The sequence below is a fragment of the Trichinella spiralis genome (genome assembly GCF_000181795.1).
Source record: "Trichinella spiralis strain ISS 195 chromosome Unknown Scfld2, whole genome shotgun sequence".
Lineage (NCBI taxonomy): Eukaryota > Metazoa > Nematoda > Enoplea > Trichinellida > Trichinellidae > Trichinella > Trichinella spiralis.
In genome coordinates this window covers 6,601,154-6,623,361 of record NW_003526941.1, presented here as the reverse complement: position 1 = coordinate 6,623,361, position 22,208 = coordinate 6,601,154, and the positions used below count along the sequence as shown (strand labels likewise).

At 37.3% G+C, this 22,208-nt stretch overlaps 6 protein-coding genes across 6 annotated transcripts; 3 read left to right on the top strand and 3 right to left on the bottom strand.

Moving 5' to 3' along the window:
- The first annotated feature begins 2,283 nt into the window (after positions 1–2,283).
- Positions 2,284–11,161, top strand: Tsp_06061 (putative IPT/TIG domain protein). Its single transcript, XM_003380313.1, has 13 exons — positions 2,284–3,426; positions 3,522–3,716; positions 4,577–4,714; positions 5,886–5,986; positions 6,051–6,201; positions 6,960–7,858; positions 7,930–8,488; positions 8,569–9,122; positions 9,256–9,724; positions 9,798–9,969; positions 10,047–10,227; positions 10,375–11,008; positions 11,075–11,161. The coding sequence occupies exons 1-13, from the start codon at positions 2,284–2,286 to the stop codon at positions 11,159–11,161; spliced, it is 5,283 nt and encodes a 1,760-aa protein (XP_003380361.1).
- A 145-nt stretch (positions 11,162–11,306) lies between these two features.
- On the bottom strand, positions 11,307–13,330 carry Tsp_06062 (translation initiation factor eIF-2B subunit beta). The gene is made up of 3 exons (XM_003380312.1): positions 13,320–13,330; positions 12,484–12,535; positions 11,307–12,386 (listed from the first exon to the last, which is right to left on the bottom strand). The coding sequence occupies exons 1-3, from the start codon at positions 13,328–13,330 to the stop codon at positions 11,307–11,309; spliced, it is 1,143 nt and encodes a 380-aa protein (XP_003380360.1).
- Positions 13,331–13,692: 362 nt separating this feature from the next.
- Tsp_06063 (nuclear transcription factor Y subunit B) lies at positions 13,693–14,745 on the top strand. The gene is made up of 4 exons (XM_003380311.1): positions 13,693–13,726; positions 13,783–14,127; positions 14,230–14,523; positions 14,684–14,745. Exons 1-4 carry the CDS (start codon positions 13,693–13,695, stop codon positions 14,743–14,745), a joined length of 735 nt encoding a protein of 244 aa, XP_003380359.1.
- A 159-nt stretch (positions 14,746–14,904) lies between these two features.
- Tsp_06064 (ADP-ribosylation factor 4) lies at positions 14,905–15,865 on the bottom strand. The gene is made up of 5 exons (XM_003380310.1): positions 15,799–15,865; positions 15,664–15,744; positions 15,234–15,415; positions 15,047–15,172; positions 14,905–14,991 (listed from the first exon to the last, which is right to left on the bottom strand). Exons 1-5 carry the CDS (start codon positions 15,863–15,865, stop codon positions 14,905–14,907), a joined length of 543 nt encoding a protein of 180 aa, XP_003380358.1.
- Positions 15,866–16,806: 941 nt separating this feature from the next.
- Tsp_06065 (cleavage and polyadenylation specificity factor subunit 3) lies at positions 16,807–19,793 on the top strand. The gene is made up of 16 exons (XM_003380309.1): positions 16,807–16,880; positions 16,903–16,966; positions 17,018–17,115; positions 17,181–17,309; positions 17,398–17,482; positions 17,537–17,629; positions 17,685–17,774; positions 17,841–17,991; positions 18,053–18,291; positions 18,354–18,515; positions 18,575–18,805; positions 18,872–18,980; positions 19,031–19,221; positions 19,292–19,379; positions 19,443–19,618; positions 19,710–19,793. The coding sequence occupies exons 1-16, from the start codon at positions 16,807–16,809 to the stop codon at positions 19,791–19,793; spliced, it is 2,064 nt and encodes a 687-aa protein (XP_003380357.1).
- A 99-nt stretch (positions 19,794–19,892) lies between these two features.
- On the bottom strand, positions 19,893–21,876 carry Tsp_06066 (protein aurora borealis). The gene is made up of 7 exons (XM_003380308.1): positions 21,382–21,876; positions 21,225–21,322; positions 21,021–21,171; positions 20,768–20,907; positions 20,627–20,705; positions 20,384–20,564; positions 19,893–20,296 (listed from the first exon to the last, which is right to left on the bottom strand). Exons 1-7 carry the CDS (start codon positions 21,874–21,876, stop codon positions 19,893–19,895), a joined length of 1,548 nt encoding a protein of 515 aa, XP_003380356.1.
- Positions 21,877–22,208: the final 332 nt, after the last annotated feature.

The window sequence follows — 22,208 nt, the reverse complement described above, 5'->3', positions numbered from 1 at the left end:
TTCGCTCAACTCTTCATTTTTGCAGTGAAATTTTCAAATTCATTCATTTCTATCAAGTAAGTAAATTCTCAGCAAAATGTACAAGAAAACGAAGAAGAAAGCAAGCACCAAGCGGTTTGTTTCTATTGTTGTTGTTATTTATGTGTATTAATAGTTAAATTGGAAAGACGATATCATTCATGTTAATCGCTATAAGCATCTGGCCCATGCTCTCTCTCTCTCTCTATTTCACTTTGTCAATCATTTCAATTGATGCTGATGATGCATGCATTGATGCATGCACCTGACGCTAAAAGTAAGCGTTGTGCATTGTTTGTATGTGTTGATAAAAGTGGGTCAAATTTTCCTTGTCATTGTAAGAATTTAATGTGGAAAAATTGCATATGTCGACCCGGTTGAGTTTGAAATGGAAAAATTCAGTGATAATTTCATATTTCAACATTGGCGGCAAGACGAAACGCGGACAGCACTTTAAAATTGTCAAAAAATTTTGACGCACGATGACACTTGTCGTTTCACATAAGTGGTTTGCATATATATATATAAGCGTTTCTGTTGGCCAAAATTATGCTTAATGTTTTTTTGTTGTTTGTTCGCTATTTTCTTTCTTCTCCTTCTTTGACCATTTCCCTTCCGCTGTCCACGTCGGTGGTCAGCGCTGTTGACCTTTCTCTTTGGCGCCAGTCGGTAAAACATTTGGACATTTCTGTTTGTCCAAGACGCGTTGACGCGTGGACGCTTGAACGGGCAAGCTACTCACTCACGGTCAGTACACCATCAGCGTGTTGCTCAATCGACGCCAGGGCTTGTCACGCTGGTCATCTGCCATTAGTGGTCATTTCTATTTTTTTTCTCATTTCTCCTTTTCGTCCCTTATAATAATAATTATTTCTTTTTGTTACTTCACCAAATAGATGGACACCGGCCGGTTAGCGAGAGACAAAGTATGATCACCTATATCTTTTTTTTCTTGCCTGTGTGTTCGTGAATAAGCTAAGTCGACCAATTGTTTTTCATTCACGTATTCTGGTACTGAATCACTCACTGCGTGTAGAATTTTTCTACGTTATTTTAATCATCATTTGATGACTAACTATTAAACAAAGCCTTGTTGAACTGAAAACCAATATACACGATGATGACGATGATTTCAGTTCGAACATTTCGTTACACCCAAAATCCAATCATATATATTCATTCATTGAAACAATTGCAACATGACCAATGCTGTGTGTGTATGCACCGGCGTTAATTGCCAAAACGACAAATCACTTTCCCATCTGCTCGACGGTGCTGCTGCCGCTACTTCTTTATTATCACTGTGCGCTTCTTTTTCCTTCTAGTTCATTCCAATCGAATAAAAAGCAGCATATTTTTTTTACTGCAATGATGATAATTTTAATTTCTTTTTTCTTTGTTTTGCCATCTCTTTGCCAATTTTATCATCCGAAAAGCTTGTTCGATTGGTAAACCAAATTTGTTTGTTCATTAAGATCGACAACCAGCCAGCCGGCGGCATCTTATTCTTCTTCCTAAGCAGTTTCGGACTCTTGTTGCATCGATCGAAAATAGCCAACTCTCAGTGTGTGTCTCCGTGTCTGTCTGTGTCCGAGTATATTACTTTTTACTTCTTCACTCGCCAAGACCAGGTTGTTATTTTCAGATCACTTACCAACTGAATTACTATTACTCGACGATCTTTTCCCAAAGTGCATCTTTCACATAAAATGTTGTCACTGTTGATTTGAAAATTTTCTTCATTTTCACTTTTATTTTCTGTCTGTTATTGGTTACCATATTTTATAGAATGTCATTAAAATGACAGGCAATGTACAAGTTTACACGCATACACACATTATATATATATATCTATATGTATATATACACACATATTTGTGTGTAGTGTGGATATGTGTTATTTATTATTATTATTATTTGTCATTATATTGCAATCAATTTCCCTCTACTGACGATGAATAATTGTTGCCGACGAACGCTTAATCTGTTGCCTTTTTACAATTACGAGCTATTGGATCGATCGCTATTGCATTGCAACGATCCACACGCGCGTGACAACGATCCGTTTTCAAACCATCATACATATATACTAATTGATATTTTTCAAAAACAATTATTTTTTTTCTAAATTTCAGATGTGTTCCAACTAACTTGTCGAAGAAAAGAAGTGCTAACGGTTGAAGTGTAAAATTGTTGTTGTTGTTGTTTAATGTTCTGAAGAGGAAAGATAGAGAGAAGTGGCAAAAAGAAGAAAAAATCTCCACAATGGTATTGATGATTATGATTACAAGTTGGTTATTATTATTATTGTTGTTGCCAGTTGACGTAACAACTGCCAAAGTGGTAGCTCGATTCAGGGATTCAGCTGAAAGCTTGTCACTGTTCAGACACTTGACCGTAGACCCTCAAACTGGTCGAGTGTATATTGGTGCGAAAAATTTCTTACATCAGTTGGACCCTGAATTGCGTTCACTTCACCGCGTACGCACTGGACCTGATTTAGACAGTCCCCACTGCAATTACAACGGTGATTGTATATGGACCCCAGGTACGGCGCCGACCGCCCGAGCACCAACTGACAATTACAATCAGCTGTTAGTTGTGCACCCTGAACACAAGGTACTGATCGCCTGTGGAACGCTGTTCCAAGGTATCTGCTCAGCGCATCGTCTGGACGACGTTAGCAAAATAGTCCAAGCTTATGATGCGCATTCGACACCGGTGGCTGCAAACTCGCCCGACGCTTCGACCGTTGCTTTCGTCGGACCCGGACCCAGTGCCAACGAGCCGGTACTCTACGTTGGCGCCACGTTTACTTTCGATTCATACAGGGATCGATTTCCGGCAGTAAGCAGTCGTTCATTGAACGCGGATCGTCTGATGCATCTTTTGGATCCGGGCGACATATCCGGCCAGTCGGCCATGATTATCCAAAGTGATCACAGGTCAGATTTCCATGTTCACTACAGAGGCGGGTTTACGGCCGACGGTTTCGCCTATTGGGTAGCCGTGCAGCCGAAATCTGTTGACACTGGAGCACCGTTTTTAACCAAACTGTTACGAGTTTGTACCAATGATCGTCGATTTCAATCTTACGCCGAAGTGCCGCTCGAATGCTTGGGTCCAGACAACGCCAATTACAATGTGCTGCAAGCTTTTCACGTCGGTGAACTCGGCAACGAAGTGATCGCTGCCGCTAAAACAACCGATCGCCATTTTTTCGTCGGCGTTTTTACAAAAGATTCAACACCCGATCCTGCCCCTGGACATCGTTCACTCAAGTCTGCCATTTGTGTTTTTCCAATGAAAGATATAAGAGCTGCCTTTTGGTACAATATCCAGCGTTGCAACAGTGGAATTGGCACTTGGAATTTACCTCAATTTGGTCTCAATCAACGTTGTCATAATGTATACAATATTCCTTTCATTTTCTACACCATTATTATTATTATTGTTTTTCTTTTTAAATTTTCATCATATATTTCTTCTATTATTCGTTGAAGGTATCCGGCTTAGCAGCATCAACACAAGCTCATCAGGATCAGTGCCAACATATACGTGTTGGTGGCTCAATTCCCGCAACAAGCATAGCAGCGATAGTTTACGACGACGCCAGGTTGACATCTATTGCAGTCGATGTGCTCGATCAAGCACGTACAGTGTTCTTTGTCGGCACATCGAAGGGAAAATTGAAAAAAGTAATTTTCATCAAAAGCAAGCTTTTTTTCTTTTGTTTTCATTTCCTCCTGTAGTTTTTGTTGATGCTGTTCAACACTTGATGTGAGAGGTCATGTCAGGATGAAAAATTAGCAATCGCGTCTGTCGTTCATGCTTTAAATGATAAAATGAGTGAAAAATGAAGGGTCGTGGGTCGCGGCCAATGTCCAAACGGTGCCACTATGATTTATGAGCATGTCGGTAATGGCGCCGTGCCGTTCATTGCTGCCGTTCAAACAGTGTCATTGTATGACAAAGGGGTTCGTTAGTGGACGGTGAAGAAGAATAAGAAGAAGAAAGGAAAGAACACTGGGCAAGCGCAAAGCTATCGAGCGAGCATGCGGGCCGATTAATGTTCGTTTCGTTAGTGAAAAACGATCTAATTACAATACGAGCAACAATGACAACGTCAGTATTGGTTGTTAGAATTAGTAAGAAAATATTTACAAAAGCGCCATCAAGATGCCAGGTGCATCGAAGCAGCAGTCCGAGGATGATTTTCCGCTCGATTGCATTTACAATGGAAATTGGCCTTTGGTGGATGATGGCATCGATTCTAAGCGCGACTATCATCATCATCATCTTTTCCGTCCGTAGAGAGAACAAAACAGAACAAGTCGAAATTAGCAAGCTAGTTGTTATGGTTTCAATGTATATAACTCTAGATCCAGATGGAATTGATGATGCAAAGCATCCGCATTAACAGCACATTTACAACACCCAATATTAATTAATTGTTAAACTTGAGCAAATTGCTTTTCAGATAACTCTTTTTCAAGCGTAGAAAAAATGCAACTTTTTTCTTCCTTGACAAAGTTGTAATTATTTTTTGCTATTGCAGCTGGTGTTGGAGTCGACACGCAGAGCATATGAATACGATGAGCTACTCGTCTCCAGTGACGGTGGTCATTCGGGTCTGTTGACCGACATGCAATTCGACACCTCTAGACAACACGTCTACGTTCTTACCAACGATGAGGTAAGTCAAGTTTATGTTATTTTTCTTTGACCACAGAAAGTAGCAAAGTAAGAATTTCCATAGTTTTCTCGTAAAATATCAGAGCAGACAGAAAACTTCAACCCACATAACACACACGCACACACATGCAGAGACACACCAGCAAGCACATACACACTTTGTATAAATAAATATATTGGTTATGAAAATTTCTTAAGGATAATCAATCTCAAGGAAAAATAAGTTGAATAATAAATTTTGCTCTTTTTAAAATACCCAATCAAACATATCCTATATAAACAACAGTGAAATCAAGATGAGAAAAATCTTTCCTGTCAAATGCACAGCAGATTATCGATTGAATTTATCTTGTTTTTGCGAGCAAATTGTTCCCGGCATATTTGCAATGCGCATTTATAAATTGGATTTGCGGGAAAATTATTTTAAGAATGCTGCCGCGTAATTACATTATTTCCGTTTCGCTGTATTATTTGGTCGTGCAACTGCGCCGAGCTTGAAGAGAAAAGCATCTTTCCTATCAGATTGGAGATACAAATTTGGAAAATATTCGTTTTTCCCCTATTCTGCCTATTTTTCATCGCTTGAACCTAAATTTTCTCCCAATTGTATGTAATAATAATAATAATAATACTGATAACCATAATAGTGAAAAGAGATGAAAAACAATTTCAAATGGAGAAAAATCGAACTCACGCGACCGTGTAAAATTGAAAACTTGCCAGTTTTCAATTTTAAATTAAGAAAAGAAGAAATAAAATGAAAATATAATTCCTACTTACATTTACTAATTGCTGGCCTGGAGCAGGACTTGAAATTTCAATATAGAGCCAACGACGGTGACTACTTTGCAACAACCACTTTCTCATATATTGAGCAAATATCATCATCTGTGATTTTCACGAGAGTGCTTTTGACATTTTTATCATTCATTGTCAACCATTCGTAGTAAATGAAGTGATCCAGTTGTCTAAAAAAAGACATTTTTTCTTTCGCTTAACAAATTGAATGAAAAATTTCATTTCAACTCGATTAATTAATTCTGTTCTTTTGAAAATTATTTCTTCAATGTATATTTTACAAATAATAAGTTGGTTATCAATTTAGCATATTTTTATAAAGTACAATAAATACCTGATGATTCATGACATGTGTTTCATGTTCCACATTTCAGGTGCTTAAAGTACGTCTGCAATCTTGTTCTTCCTATTCGAATTGTTCGAGCTGTGTTGCTTCGGGCGATCCTTACTGTGGCTGGTGTACTTTGGAAAATAAGTAAATTTCTTGGGTCTTCAAAAAGTTTAAACTTTGCCATGAACGTTGTTTCTCTTAATTGCAGATGCGTGTTGAAAGAAGAATGTACTTTCGTTGGTGACAAACAGCAGCATGGCTTTTTGATAAGTGCAGGACTCGAGTCAAATCAGTGCCCGCGTGTTGAATCGGTTGAACCTGCAAATGTTTCTTTGCATGATACTTCTTCAACCGTTAAAGTATTTAAATTTGAAATAGAAATAATTGTTTTCTTCAATTATACTCTTGTAAAATTATATTTATTACTCAATCGTTGTAGCAAGTGCACCTTACCTTGAATTTTATACCTCCACCCGCTTTTGGTGACCAATATCAGTGTGTCTTTTTGCATGCCCACGTGGCTGCTGAGTTTTTACCTCCGAACAAGTTGCTTTGCCAGCTTCCAAAACCTGAACAACGACCTCGAATCACTATAAACAGAGGTTATAGAATTAGTTGATCAATTTACATATATATATTTATTTATTCATTTTTCTTCAAAATATTTATCCAATATTCCTATTATTATAGATTTCGTTACAGTGCCTTTGAAAGTTTGGTCGAGCAGATCACAGCGAGCAATTTTGCAAACTACATTCACTTTTTACGACTGCTCATTCCATAAACTGTAATACGACAGTTACCATTGATTTTATTTTTATTATTAATTTTTCCTTTCTTCTTTATCATTTTAGTTGCACTGCCTGTGTGCAAAGCCGCTGGCATTGTGATTGGTGCCTGGAAGATAGTCTATGTGTACGTGATTCAGGCACTTGTTCCAATCAGGTTCGCATCTCACACAACGATCAGCTGTGGCTTGTACCAAAACAGTTGCATGACAATAATGATGATGTTAGTGTTTGTTTGTTGGTTGTTGTTGTTGTTGTTTAATGTTACACATAGATCTTTTCGTTCGTTCGTTTGTTGTCTTTTTTCATTACAAGCAAATATTTTTCAGACTGCTGAAAATACGGCATTATTAAGCAACACATGCCCGCATGTGAATGTGGAAACTCCGTTCGAAGTGCTGCTTCCGGAAAATTATCCAACTGCAGTTTCGGTTCCAGTAGTCAACGTGGACAAGCTGAGTTTAGGCAATGATGATATGGTCGTCTGCGTAACTGAAGTCGAAGGCCGAGCCGTACGAGTCCGTGGCAGCTTGTCTGAAAATGGAAAAACCCTTCTATGCGAAGAGTACGCCTATTCGTACGATGCTCGCCTGCCGTCCGTTGCCGCCGAATTGCATTTGCAGACGGGAAAAGGGACAAAAATCGACAAACTCAAAGCGGTGCTTTACAAGTGCGAACTGATGGCTTCGGACTGTTCGCGTTGTTTGGATTTAGACCGTCGATATGAGTGCGCCTGGTGCGACGGAGGCTGTAGGCTAAGGAAAAGTTGCAGCGGCCAAACGGCAATTCCTTACCCGCAGAGTTTAGCCGTCTGCCCGGCACCAGTGATCGAAGACATCTTCCCGACTGTAGGTCCAATCGAAGGTGGAACGCACGTGGAAATTATTGGCCACGACTTGGGTTTGCGTCAATCGGATGTTGATCAGCGGGTATCCGTGGCCGGAGTACCTTGCCGAGTTACCGAATATCACACGTCGGAAAAAATTGTCTGTGTCACCGACGCCAGTCCCAGAGATTCGCTCTCCGGACCGGTAGTTGTAGACATGGAGATGGGCCGACGCGGTCGTTCACAACTTCACTTCACTTTCACTGATCCAAAAGTCACTGGCTATCATCCAACCACCGGCCCACAGTCTGGTGGCACAGAGTTCGTGATCACCGGTGAACATCTCCTCGAAGCGTCAGTAGTTGATGTGCACATCGGTGCCATGCCATGCCACGTGAGAAGGTGAAATTTCATTTTCCACATTTGTTTCTCATTTTCAGTAAAATTAATTAATTAATTAATTGTTCTTTTAGGGACAAATCAACCAGTCGAAATTTGGTGTGTATCACGTCGGCCGCACCAGCACCCAACATCACCGCCGAACGTATTCTGGTACAACTCGACCGTGCCAGTAGAACTCTAGCTGGACCGTTCTTTTATGCTGCTGATCCGGTGATTTTTTCAATCAGTCCAAAAGATGGATTCAGAAGCGGTGGCAGAAGATTACTGATTCACGGTCAGCAGCTGAATTCCGTTCAAAAGCCTCTGATGTATTTGATCAATCGAAACGGTCTGATACAAAGTGAAGCTTCGATTTGTCAAGTGCTCAATTCAACAACGATGCTTTGTCCAAGTCCAGCATTGATACCCGGGTCGGATCGATTGAAACGTGCCTCTGACGAATGGAAAACATCCACCATTGGTAGTATTAGCAACAGTCGACGATATGATGTTGGATTTTTAATGGATAACGTTGAAACGGTACGACATCTTGGATCCGAATTCGGATTCACCATCTTCTCGGATCCAATCTACTATGCTTTTCCGGGTGGAGTAAAAGTTCACCGTGGTAGTGGTCCACTAGTGATCGAGGTATGATCTGTTTAAGAAAGATTTTTGTTATTCTATTCATTTTATAATTAAAATTTTTGTTCCGTTTTTTTTCCTTGCAGGGTTCAAATTTAAATTCAGCCAGCTCCATATACGATGTTACAGTACTGGTCGGTGATCATCGTTGCAATGTCACTTTGCTAGCTTCCACGCAGTTGATTTGCCTGCTTTCTTCGTCAGAATCAGGTCCAGTTTCCATACGAGTGGGCAATTTGCAATTTGAATTGGGAAAATTAATTTTGGAAGACGATCAACCTCTCGCTGCTGCTGGTCAGACAAACATGGCTTTACTAGGGGGTCTTGTTGGTGGTTGTTGTTCGTTGGCGTTTCTAGTCATTGTCGGCGCCGCCATTTGGTGGCGCAATAAAAGCACATTGGCAGAAAAAGAATATCGTCGAATTCAACTGCAAATGGACAACCTGGAATCCAATGTACGTCAAGAATGCAAAGAAGCATTCGCTGAATTGCAAACTGACATGTCGGATTTGACCAGTGATCTGGTAGCTCTGGGCATACCGTATCGTAGTCGAATTGATTTCATCAACAGAGTATTATTTAAAGAAGAACATCGATCTGTACTTCAAATGTCCACGGTGAAACGATTCAGTAAAATTGAGTAAGTATAATAATAATAATATTATTCTATTCTCAAACATGATTTGTTGTTTGTCTTACGAAATAGAAAAAAAAACTGCAATAAGTAAAAAAAAGAACATGTAAATAAATATCACTTACCAAAAACATTTCAGAAATAGCGCAACTGTGCAAAATGCTTTGATTCATTTCGAACAACTGCTGATGAATCGTCAGTTTGTCGTTTCTTGGGTGAGAACTCTCGAAGGACAGTCGTCATTCGCTGCACCGGACAAAGTGTACGTTGGTTCGTTGTTGACAGCAGCACTGATGAACAATATGCAATATTTGACTGAAGTTGTGATCGCTTTGTTGCGTCAATTGATCGCCAGAGCCGGTCTTGAAAAGCATCCACAAGTGATGCTTCGACGTACAGAATCGGTGGTTGAAAAGATGCTAGCAAATTGGATCGCACTTTGTCTGTACGAATATTTGCAAGGTCCGAGTGGTTCGTCGTTGTTTCTCCTTTTCAAAGCTTTGAAACATCAAACGGAGAAAGGTCCAGTTGATGCGGTCACTTTCGACGCCAGATATAGCCTTTCTGAAGATCGCCTGTTGAAAGAGCAGATTGATTATGAAACTTTGGTATGAAAAATGCAGAACCAACCGCGTTTCCTTCGATGGTATAAATTAATTTCCATTTTGTTTCTTTTTTTAGTATTTCAAAATCATTCCACCAAAACTTGGCGACAATGCAACACCAACTGAAACAGTTATTTGTCGTGTTCTAAGTTGCGATTCAATAAGGCAACTGAAATCGAAAATTCTCGATTGTCTTTATAAAAATACTGCCTTCAGCAGTCGTCCAACTGTTCATGATATTGATCTTGGTATGTGTTGTGTTGTCCATCTTGATTCAGTATTGGTTGTTATTATGTAATATTTGTATACATATATATATATATAGAATGGCATGGTCATATCGGTGTCGTTTTGTTACGGGAACATCCGCATCTGCAAACTCGTCGATCAGACGGTTGGATTCGTTTGAATACTGTACGCGATTACAGACTTCCAAATCAAGCTGTAATTGTCGTTGTTCTCCGGTCTAGTTCCTATTCTGGCTATACAGATTTTTCCACGCACACGTACGCATCAATAGATTCGTCGGCTTGTCTGATTTCGTCCAGTTCCAATTGCACATCCAAACACCAACAACAAAACAACAAGCAGGAACAACAGCAACAGCAACAACAAGTGATGATGATGGAGAATCGTGAAAATGTCGATTTGAGATGTTGGCATTTGATTCGACCGGATGGAACTAGTAATAGACGAAACGGTGGAACGCCGAGTAGAATAACGGAAATTTACTTGACCCGGTTGTTGAGCACCAAAGGTACTGTACAACAGTTTGTCGACGATTTCATCACGTCGACGTTGGCAGTAGAACAGAGCACGTTTCCCGCGCCGATCAAATATCTGTTCGATTTGCTCGAAGAAGAAGCGGCCAGATTACCAGTAGCCGATCCCGGATCGGTAGCTCAAGCTTGGAAAAACAACAGTTTACCGTTGCGTTTTTGGGTGAATATAATCAAAAATCCAGATTTCATTTTCGACGTCGAAAAAACGATCACTGTCGATTCTTGCTTGTCAGTTATTGCCCAAATGTTCATGGATGCTTGTTCGTCAAGTGAACCCCAACTGGGCAAAGATTCGCCGTCGAACAAATTGCTGTTCGCGCGCGATTTGCCACGTTACAGAGCCGCGTTCGGCAGATTTTACAACGACATCCGCCACTTGCCTACTGTAACTGATCAAGAGTTGAATTCGTTGATGGCACCGTTGTCATCGTTGTACAGTCAACAGTGGAATACGAACGGTGCTTTGAGAGAATTGTTCCTCTATTCATTGAGATATCAAGATCAGGTAAATAAACAAAACAACAGAACACTAAAGAAAAAAAAGTAATAAAATATTATATTTTCATTTCAGATACTTAACGATTTACGTTTGAATCCTGTCGCTCAAAGGCAACATTTGGCCGATCGGTTCGAACAAGTTGTTTCATTTTCGAAATGAGGAAAAAGAAAAACATGTACTATAATATTATATTAAACGTATTCTTGTTGCAACTTGCTGCTTGCTCCGTTTGTTGATTTAATAAAATAAGAAAAAATGATCGCTGACGATGCCTATAGAAAAAAAATAATTTGATAAAAAAAGGTTAGGACAATCCAGCAGCGGCGAATGAAGTGTCTTTGGCGTGGTAAAGTTCGTTGATCAACCGGTAAATGTAGGAAGGCGCGTTACCGGAGACGTTAGTGATGAGCAGGGTGATCAAATCGGGCGGGACGAGATCGTAGGCGGGATTGTAAATTTGCAATCGACCAATGGTGATCGCGTTGGAAAACGGGACCAGTTCCATCGGTGATCGAAGTTCGTTGAAACGTTCCTGGTCGTCTTCGGACAAAAACAACGGGGTCAATTTGTAAAACGGCGAACAGACGATCACCGGCACGCGAAAATGGTGCGCACTCAAGCACAAACTGTACGTGCCGGCAATGGCCCGCAGACTGCCGTTGGCCAAAACCTGCTCAGTACCGATGATCACTTTGCTCGCCTGAGGCATCGTGGAAAAGGCGGCCGAGTCGGCGATCAATCGGCAGTGGATATTTTTGCAATTTTTCAACGCCTCCACCAATAGGCGACCAGTATTTCTGGGCGCGCATTCGACCACTAACAGACGGAAACGTTGGCGACTGGCCGCAGCACGCAGAAAAGCTTCGACAGTTTTCGACCAGCCAATAGTGACCACCGTGTCGCCGGCTCGAACGTGCTGTTCGGCTTGGGCTGCGATATTGTCGCCGCAAGTTTCCAATTCGGCCAACAATTCACCGACATTTTCCACAATCGACGTTTTCCATTCTCTCGACGTGGCCAGCTCTTGGTCGCCAGTATCGCCGGTCCACAATTTTTGCAACGACTCGTTCAAATGCTGTTCACGTTCGACTGCGTTCGGCTGTCTCAGCACTTCGTCCCGAATCATCTTCAAAATCCGCTTGATCATATTCGGAACGATCAACTGATTCGGCAAACATTCGCTCAACAGTCGACATTCGGCTTGCAGCATCGCGATCAAATTGTCCACATTGTTCCACTTCCTGGTTGCGATCAAACGCCTGACGAACGTGACGGTCGCGTGCGCTATTCGATAAGAACCAACCACCTTTTTCATACGTATCTCATTGATAAAATGATGCGTAGCCGATATTGGAACTTGGTCGTTTTTCATGTTGACGGCAATCTTGAATAAATAAAATATATCACGTTATTCGATTTATTTAATTTTCGCTTTTCTTTTATTGAGAAGAAAAAAATTTACAACGTCGCACTATACATACAGTACGACGAAAGCGCACTTCACCTTCTATGACACGAATACACAATACTACACTGAAAATTTGCATACTAACGCGCAAACACTTTTATTTACATAAATTTTTACAATTCAGTACATCGGACAGACGGAAAACAATAAAGAAAAACCAATTATAACCAATATTATTACTTTTCTCAACACTACATTCTAAACAACCTTGAAATAAACAATAAATAATTTCTGAATAGAAAATGCGAAGATTCTTATACGCACAATACAACAAAAAAACAAGATATCAAATACAGAAAAAGTTGCTTTAAGAAAACAAACTAACAAGAAAAGAAAAACAATGAAAACTACTGAACAACAATAACTAATCTCTGTTAACACAGCAACATTTACCACGCTAATACATTAATATACGACGAGTATTCTTCTTATATATATCACTACAGTTGACCAGTATTTCAAATCTCACATCAATAAACTTTTCAAAGAATTCAAAAAACGAGGACACCTGCTACTTACAATTCAACAATTTCATCATCAAAGAACTATCGTAATAAAAATGAAACGCAAGTGCAGCTTTATGACCTAAAAAAATTTTAAACTATATTTTATCAAAATATAAAAAAATGTAAATAAAAAATTTGAATTTTATTAAAATTTAAATTATTACTTATTATATTACTTCAAATTTACAATTATTATTTGTAATCAAAATTCACTTTGATAATAAGTATTGTTGTGTAATCAAAATTTTTTTCTCAATTAAAAAATTTTATACATCAAATTTTAGTTCTGTTTATGAATATTAATGAAGAATTTTAATGTTCTCTAATTAAAAATTTCTTTTACTTGAAAATCATTTTGAAATCTGTAACAAATTAATGTATTTTATTCTAATGAATGTACTATTTAAAATGTGTTTTAAACGATAAATATTTTCACATATGAGAAATAATTTTATTTTTATACTTATTAATTCATAAACGCGTCTCATTATTTTTTCATTTTTGTAGAGTGACCTTGTCATAACGCATTTTCACTGGTTTTCAAATATTTGACCGGCAGGCTGTGCTTTTGAAATTTTCTTTATTTTATTTGATAATTTAGTATTTTTAAAGATATTGTTGTTGTAAGGGACCGCCAGTTTTGAATTTGTGAAGTTTTCCATATAGCTTTTTGCTTCTATTGATTGATCAAATCTATTGAAGTGTTGTTCAAGGATATGATTCGTGATCAAGATCGCTTTTTGCCAATTGGTAATGTGCTTTTTCTTGTTTTATTTGCATATTAATTGTGAAATGTTACTTTTCAGCAAATGTTGCAAGAATAATGAAACGATGGGTACCGGTAAATGGGAAAATTGCTAAAGATGCGAAAGAGTGCTGTCAGGAATGCGTTTCTGAATTTGTTACATTTATTACAAGCGAAGCGGCTGAACGATGCGTAATTGAAAAGCGAAAAACGATCAGTGGAGATGACATTATGTGGGCACTGCGAAGATTGGACTTTGAAGATTATATACCAACTATGGCAGTTTGTTTGGAAAAGTTTCGATCAGTTCCGAAAAGTGAAAAAGCCACCTCAGACCACAGTACGTCATCCAGCGCAGGCGATGCAGAGGAAAAAGTTACCGTTCCTGTGCCCATAATACGTGCGCGTATGTGTTGCATTTTGTAAACTGTTGAAACTGATTTTTCTACATTTCTTCTACTATATGCATCTGAAATGTCTTTTCTTTGTTAATTTATTTTGTCTTCAGCATCACCTGACTCCGGCGAAAATGCACCAACATTACCTGCTCCAGGACAGATTGCTTACCTCACACAACCAGGATCAAGTCATCCTGTTCCTATAATGTTTGTCGAGTCGATGCCAGGGCCAAATGGTCAAAATTCACAGCCGCAATATGTTACGGTCAATAATGGTAGTGAGTTACAAGTTTTGCAGTTAGCGCCTCTTAATCAAGTGAATGCTGGAATTTCGTTTCGCACGCAACAAAGGTTAGCATCAAAAACACCGATGATGAAAGAAGAAAGGGATGCAACTCAGAAAAGTTGAAAAGAAGTGTAATTTATTGCGTTGTTCATTATTTTACCAAAAACATTAATTAGAAGTGTTTGAAATTGTTTTGCATTGCCAGATCATATCTCTTTTCCGTATTTCTGTGAAACTAAGTACTCAGTTTATTTATTAAACGTATAATGCATTTTCAGCTTCACTATTTTGTACGTATGAAAATTCACATAGTGAACAAATCACTAATCAAATGCAGTAACAGTAGCAGCAGTTTGCAAATCAATAAATCAGGTGAAAATTTTAATGGAGTTCAAAGCAAAACAGAGAAAAAAAAGTACGTATTGTCAGCAGATCTTGAGAACAAGAGAGTGTTGTATTTCCACCATTCACCAATCTGCAACAAATGAGACGGCTAATTTTAACGTTTACTAAGTTGATTAGATAGCCAATCCAAGCCTTCGTATAGTCCATGACCTTGAGTTGCGCAAGTTGCTTGAATAAACCACTAAAAATAACTGCATTAAAAAATTACATCAAAATAAAAATTGAATAACAAACACCTGGCGATTTCGCAACTGTTGAAGGCCCAATTTGTCCGTGAGCTCAGCTGGATTCATTGCATTCGGCAAATCTTGTTTATTGGCAAAAACAAGCAAAATAGCGTCACGTAATTCATCTTCTTGAAGCTTAAAAATAACAAACGGTGAAAAAACATAATTAAGCATTTTTAATTATATAAGAGCATACCATTTTTTGTAATTCTTCCCGCGATTCTTCAATGCGTTCACGATCATTACTGTCAACAACAAAAATTAGTCCCTGCGTATTTTGAAAATAATGACGCCACAGGGGTCGGATTTTATCTTGACCGCCTACATCCCAAACCGTAAAACTGATATTCTTGTAATCAACCGTCTCTACATTAAAACCTGAAAATATTCATCACAACCTAGTAACATTAAAATATAACGTTGTGAAATTTCTGCCATAATAAGTAATTAACAGGTGTAAAAAATACTGTATAAAGCTGAAATTTTGTAATACAATTTAACAAAATTATTAGTTTCAGATATAATAAAAAAAATTACCCAAAATTTTCCATTACAATAGATACTTTTACCGGTTACAGTATAACCTCGAATTAGTCGAAAATTACAAAATTTCAAATTTGAATTACCAATTGTTGGAATTGTAGTGACAATTTCTCCCAACTTAAGTTTGTATAAAATAGTGGTTTTTCCAGCCGCATCCAAGCCAACTGAAATAAAGCAACGTTTGATATATCAATGAAAAACGTAACACTAAATGTTACCCATCAAAATCCGGACTTGCTTTTTGCCAAAGAGGCGACCAAACAAGCTGGAGAGCGTCAGACCCATCAGCCGGATAGTCGCAATCAAATTCTCAATTATAGATAACAGCTCCGCAGTTAATGAGAGATATCACTATACTAGCCACAGCAACAGTACAGAGACAAAACTTTCCAAAATAATATTCAGGTACTATTTAAAAATATGACGACACTTTTAGACTGTCACTTTAAAAAATCATATTCCACAGACACGAAAATTATTCATAGCAAAATTGCGTTTCATCATTTATGCTTGCATTTCATTGAAAAAAAGTTACAACAAATTCATTTTAACATTTTTTCAAAACTACATTATTAAAATAAACGAAATGATGGATAATATATAAAATAATATTGAATTAAGAGAATAAATTATTTAATTTTGAGGTATTCCAAAATATTTAATTTAAAATACATAATATACGGTTTTAAAGCTTCACTAAATGAAAATGATGAAAACAAAATGTGACCCAGATTTTTACAGTCTGAAGTATTTTTCTATCTTAATTTGCAATGTAGGCAGACTTTTTGATATTATTTTAAGGATGTAATTTACTTTTAAACAATTAATTTTTGTAAAAAATAAAATTTACAAAATAAGGATACTGTCGTCCAATATAAATTATAATAACATACAAATGCTTTTACCTAAAAAGATGTATAAATGAAATATCCTTAAAATTTGCAAATGCAAAATGTCACGTTTATTTTATGACTATAAAAACTTTATCTTAAGTAGTTTATTGCAATTTCGATACTGTGCTTGAATATATCACTTTATTGAACTTGAATTTTTTTAATTTTATTGTCACGCGATATGATTTTTTTGCATATCTTTTTGAACTCATTTTTTAGTAAGTGTTGTACCCATTAAGTATTTTTAGTAATTTTACAAATTGGTGAGCGTTTTATTATTTCCATAGTCTTCCTCACGTTGTAAGGCTTTTTCTTCGTTTAGGAGTAATTGAAATGGCTGAAGTTTTGGAAGGCGAAGATGACGAATTAATCATAAAGCCACTGTATGAATTTCAGTGCAAAGTACTGTATTTACATAATACTTTTTAGTGGAGCAGGTCAAGAAGTCGGTCGTTCTTGTATTTTAATTCAGTTTAAAGGGAAAAGTATTTTGGTAATTTTTTTGCATATCATGTAATCCTTACTTTGACGTGTATCTTTATAGCTTGACTGTGGTATTCATCCTGGCTTAAATGGAGTTGATGCTTTACCATTTGTTGACACTATCGACTGTGAAAAGGTTGACTTGTTGCTTGTTACACAGTAAGTTTTTTCAATCATACAGCTATAATTATATAACTTATAATATGCATTTGAAAATGTTAAAGCTTTCATTTGGATCATTGTGGTGGTCTGCCATGGTTTTTGGAGAAAACAACATTTCGAGGGCGTTGTTTTATGACACATGCAACCAAAGCAATTTACCCGATAATCTTGTCCGATTATGTCAAAGTTAGGTTGGTATTGTTAATTTTAGCATTTTAACTTTAAACAAATTGTTTATTTCCTATTACTTTGCCTTATGTGCTGATGTTCTTCTTTTAGTAACATTGGACTTGATCAAATGTTGTATTCCGAAGACGAATTGGAAAAAAGTATGGATAAAATTGAACTAATAGACTTTCACGAGGTACACTGACTTTTAAAGTAATATTTTGGATAAATATTTTTTCTCTGTTTTAAGCAAAAAGAAGTGAATGGTATTAAATTTTGGTGTTACGTGGCTGGGCATGTTCTTGGTGCTTGTATGTTCATGATTGAAATTGCTGGTGTTAGGGTAATTTAAATTTCTTGAGTACTGAAAGCATTTAATGTTTAGTAATTATTTTTAGATATTGTATACTGGCGATTATTCTCGACTAGAAGATCGTCATCTTTGCGCTGCTGAAGTACCCAGCATAAGACCAGACGTTCTGATTGCAGTATGGCTTATATATATATTTTTTTGAATTTTTAGTTGATATTGATAGACATTTTTTATTGTTTAGGAATCTACATACGGTACTCAAATTCACGAAAATCGTGAAGATCGTGAGCATCGTTTCACTTCCATGGTGTATACTATTGTGTCACGTGGAGGACGTTGCTTGATTCCAGTATTTGCTCTCGGTCGTGCACAAGAATTATTATTGATATTGGGTAATTTTTATGAGTTTCTGACTGTGAACATTTTAAATTCTTTTGTTTTTAATTTGAACAGATGAATTTTGGACCAAACATGCTGAACTGCAGAATATTCCAATTTTTTTTGCAAGCTCTTTGGCTAAAAAGTGCATGGCCGTCTATCAGACATTTATAAGTGGCATGAATCAAAATATACAAAAGCAAATTGCCGTGCAAAATCCGTTTCTTTTCAAGCACGTACGCAGCTTACGGTCTATTGATTTTTTTGAAGATATCGGACCGTGCGTAGTTCTTGCCAGTCCGGGCATGTTGCAAGTAAGTGAATTCAATAGAATACGGTAAATAACTTCTTATCGAAGCATCTTATTTTCATACAGAGTGGATTGAGTCGTGAATTGTTTGAAATGTGGTGTACAGATACGAAGAATGGTTGCATTATTGCTGGCTATTGTGTTGAAGGTACGCTTGCCAAGCACATTTTAAGCGAGCCGAAAGAAATTGTCGGATTGAATGGCGCGAAATTAGCCCTCCGGATGCAGGTAGAGTTGTGCATATTTGTGTATAAATCTAAATCGACCAAAGTTTTACTGAATTGAAGGTGGCTTATGTGAGCTTTTCGGCTCATGCTGATTACAAGCAAACGTCGGAATTTATTCGTCGCCTGAAACCTCCAAATTTAGTTTTCGTACATGGAGAGGCGACAGAGATGATACGTCTGAAAGCGGCCATTATGCGTGAATATGAAGATGATCCGACCTGTATGCAGTCGTTCAGTCCCAGAAATACTGAACCAGTGTCGTTGCATTTTCGAGGGGAAAAAACAACAAAAGTTGAATTATTACAACCATTATCGTATTTTGTCTTTTTTCTGAAAAAAATATTGGTCTCATTGTAGGTGGTTGGTCAAATGGCGACGAAAAAAGCTGAGCACGGGGACGTGGTATCGGGCGTGATGATCAGGCGTAATTTCGACTATCATTTGATGCACTCGAACGATGTTTCAAGTATGATATGCTTTGAATATGAAATCTTTTTTACTATTTCAATTTTTAAGGTTATACTGATTTATCGAAAGGAAATATTTTACAAACTGAAAATGTATTTTTTAATGGGCATTTGACGTTGTTGAATTACTTTTTGAATGAAGTAACCGCTGGTAAATTGGAAATACTAGAAGAATATAAAGATGGAGAAGGCAAATTGTTACGAGCGTTCAAAGTGATCACTATTCGTGTCAAAATTCCTGTTATTCAAATCGAAGTATCGTTTATTGTTTATTAGATTTTATTATTTTCTGTAAAAAAGATTCTTTCAGTGGTTTTCAAGTCCTGTAAACGATATGTATGCAGATACGATTGTCACCGCTGTTTTAGAAGCGCAAACAGGGCAAATTGCATTGGCAGGTATTTTGCATAATGCATTTGTTATCATTTCATGCTCTACAACTACAAAAGTTTTCTTTTCAGATATTCCTGTGTTAAGTATAGATGGTGATTTGAACCAGCAGTATAGAGTTTGCGTAACCGATATGCTACTTGACATGTTCGGTAAAGAGACACTAGTTGAACAGAAATGTCCAAGTGGTTCGAAATTGCAGGTGAAAATCGACGAAAAAGTAGCTGTTATTGATTTGGATGAAAAGGTTTGTAGAGAAAAACAATCATAATAACGTTTTTAAATATAATTATATGAAACGAGATGTTCTATTTGTTTGTTTTATTATTTATATTTAGACTGTGGAATGCAACAACGACGATGTACATCGTTTGATAAATAACGTGCTGAAACGCTGCATACCCCAAAATTTACAAACATGATTTGGTAATTTAGTCATATATAAATTTATTAATATGTTATTCGATAGTTTAAACAAATCAAAAACAAAATAAAATTTAAACAAATAAAAACGATCCTCTTCATTGTTGAGTATTACGATGAGGAGTGGAGGCACAGTTTGGAAGCCAGGTAATTTCGTCAAGCTCGCTAGTCAAAGGTTTCGACTGAGCCGAAGTATGATTAGCTGATGATGATGATGATGAAGTGAAATTGGCTGACGAAAAGCCGCTATCTGTAACCATTGTTGTGCTCGTGGTGGTTGTGTTATTCGTGATCAACGGTCGACTTGTGTAGACTTTCGGTACTGAGCTGCCCACCCATAGGCCAGTCAGTCTCTGGCCATCTTGCTCCATTGTACTACTTCGACGATGCAAATTATGCAATTCGAAATCATCCCTACAATCTCTGCTGCTGCATTGTGTGTGCATTGATTCATCGTTCAACTGATGTCTATTCAGTTCCATTTCCAAATTTGGTTGCGATTCTGCATGAATTGAATTTTTAAACCAATATATATGTAACAATCGACAAGTTAAATAAATTAGCATACTTATACGTAAGCTGGACAAACCGAATGCACTTTCATCTTGCAGAGTGGTAAGAAGTGCGGTTTCTTGTTCACTTGAATGTGAATCCTTTTCTTCGTCACTTGGTCGAGGAACAACCGGAGAAAAGTCATTCGGAATTGTCCTATCTGAAGAAGGCCAAGAAGAACGCTTGAACGAACCACCTGAATCGGGCGGTAAAACAAACTGCACAAAGTTCATCAAATACAATTAACAACTTTTAAAAAAATTTATAATAATTTGCATACTGGTGCGTCGAGTTCTTCATCCAATTGGCTGTCATACAAAAATTCCACAACTTTTGGCGAAATAGGTTGAACAGCCTCACTAAAAATCAAATGAAAAAAGCTTCAGGTAACGCTATCAAGATAAAGCATTGTTCAGTTTACATTTGCGTTTCATTTTCAACATTTTCCGGAGGACTTGGAAAAAGCTGCCTTCTAAGAGAACTGACATTGAAAGTCGATTTATCCCTTGACGATTGCTCATTATCATTATACCAAAAAACACTGTCAGCTGAACGGTAAAACTTGAGTTAATTAATAAACTAATTAATTAATTAATTAATTGCATACCGAAAAATGTATTGATATCAAAACCTGATGGAAAAGTTAGCAACGTTTGACACGGGACACTTCTAACCCCGGATCTTAATAACAATGAACTACTTTGATTTTGTTGATTAAGTGGTGCAACAGCGCCTTCTTGAAGCAACGCCGGCGAAGGTGCTATGAGACCTTGTGAAAAAAAATTATCAATTGTAGCCTGAATTTTAGATTCCATATCTGAATCTCTGAAATTGAATTTTTCAACAAGAAATTGCAAAAATGAAATTAAAAAATTTACTTATCCGAAGAAGTAGCCTGTTGTTCTTCGTCAATTTCAGCCGGCTGCAGCGATGCCAACTGATCAATGGACCACCGGAAGCTTGCCCTGGATTCGTTCTAAAAAATGCAAAAATTGAAGACAAGCAAATTCCATAATTAATTAATGATGATTAAACCTCCGAAGGGCTGACTATTTTGCTGAACACATTTGGACTAAAAGTTGGCTGACTCAAGCTTTCCAGCAAATTCTCATCAAATGGATTAATAATCCGATGCCTGGAACGTGGTGTGCTAGTAGCAATATCTCTCTTGCTGTCATTCTTTGCCAACGGCGTACTTATATAATATGGTCCAATTGTCGAAGTGAATATTCTCGACGAACGAGGTTGTGTAGTTTGTTTAATTTGGACAATATCTCTTTTGGGCGTGATTTCTGAGTCGCGGAGAAATTCATTCGGCTGATTCTCCATAATGGAAATGAGCTGCCTGCCTCGATAACGATTCAGCATTTCTGGCCGTTGACTATCAGAGTCAACCAACGGACTAAGACCCCGTTTAATGAAGTCTCTGTAACGTTGATAGAAACGCACCCTTCCGGAAGTCATGTTCGACGAAGTTGATGTAGAAGTTGAAGAACTGCTTTCCGCACGACATGGTGTAGATGGATTCATTGTTTGATATCTGCAAAGCTGTCTTTTTGCATGAATTCAACAAATAATTTGCATTGAAACAATCAAAACGATAACAAAATTTAATGGAAATCGCTTTAAAACTCAAATCATTAAAATACACTGATAGTAATATACAAATGTAAACAATAAACATTAAATTTTAAATATCTTCAATCGTCACGTATTTTAAACACTAAATTAAATGCATTTTCCACTTTACTGTAATGAAACAAAATAAGAAAATACTTTTATTACAATTTTCAAAGTGAAAAGTTATTAAAGTTAATATAAAAACTAAAATTTTCAAATTTAAATTTAAAAATAGCATGAAA

What these genes read in the sequence shown, in the direction of transcription:
- Tsp_06065 (XM_003380309.1), top strand. Translation starts at nt 16,807, where the DNA reads ATGGCTGAAGTTTTGGAAGGCGAAGATGACGAATTAATCATAAAGCCA. An exon ending in GACTTGTTGCTTGTTACACA is followed by an intron (nt 17,116 to 17,180) that starts GTAAGTTTTTTC and finishes AAAATGTTAAAG; the next exon opens with CTTTCATTTGGATCATTGTG. An exon ending in AACTAATAGACTTTCACGAG is followed by an intron (nt 17,483 to 17,536) that starts GTACACTGACTT and finishes CTCTGTTTTAAG; the next exon opens with CAAAAAGAAGTGAATGGTAT.
- Tsp_06061 (XM_003380313.1), top strand. Translation starts at nt 2,284, where the DNA reads ATGGTATTGATGATTATGATTACAAGTTGGTTATTATTATTATTGTTG. An exon ending in ATACTTCTTCAACCGTTAAA is followed by an intron (nt 6,202 to 6,959) that starts GTATTTAAATTT and finishes AATATTTTTCAG; the next exon opens with ACTGCTGAAAATACGGCATT. An exon ending in TGTTCATGATATTGATCTTG is followed by an intron (nt 9,970 to 10,046) that starts GTATGTGTTGTG and finishes ATATATATATAG; the next exon opens with AATGGCATGGTCATATCGGT.
- Tsp_06066 (XM_003380308.1), bottom strand. Translation starts at nt 21,876, where the DNA reads ATGAATCCATCTACACCATGTCGTGCGGAAAGCAGTTCTTCAACTTCT. An exon ending in ATGAAGAACTCGACGCACCA is followed by an intron (nt 20,565 to 20,626) that starts GTATGCAAATTA and finishes AACTTTGTGCAG; the next exon opens with TTTGTTTTACCGCCCGATTC. An exon ending in GCAAGATGAAAGTGCATTCG is followed by an intron (nt 20,297 to 20,383) that starts GTTTGTCCAGCT and finishes CAATTCATGCAG; the next exon opens with AATCGCAACCAAATTTGGAA.
- Tsp_06063 (XM_003380311.1), top strand. Translation starts at nt 13,693, where the DNA reads ATGATTCGTGATCAAGATCGCTTTTTGCCAATTG. An exon ending in AGATCGCTTTTTGCCAATTG is followed by an intron (nt 13,727 to 13,782) that starts GTAATGTGCTTT and finishes GTTACTTTTCAG; the next exon opens with CAAATGTTGCAAGAATAATG. An exon ending in AAGGGATGCAACTCAGAAAA is followed by an intron (nt 14,524 to 14,683) that starts GTTGAAAAGAAG and finishes ATGCATTTTCAG; the next exon opens with CTTCACTATTTTGTACGTAT.
- Tsp_06064 (XM_003380310.1), bottom strand. Translation starts at nt 15,865, where the DNA reads ATGGGTCTGACGCTCTCCAGCTTGTTTGGTCGCCTCTTTGGCAAAAAG. An exon ending in CACTACAATTCCAACAATTG is followed by an intron (nt 15,416 to 15,663) that starts GTAATTCAAATT and finishes GAATATTTTCAG; the next exon opens with GTTTTAATGTAGAGACGGTT. An exon ending in GGGAAGAATTACAAAAAATG is followed by an intron (nt 15,173 to 15,233) that starts GTATGCTCTTAT and finishes GTTATTTTTAAG; the next exon opens with CTTCAAGAAGATGAATTACG.
- Tsp_06062 (XM_003380312.1), bottom strand. An exon ending in AAGTGCGCTTTCGTCGTACT is followed by an intron (nt 12,387 to 12,483) that starts GTATGTATAGTG and finishes TATTTATTCAAG; the next exon opens with ATTGCCGTCAACATGAAAAA.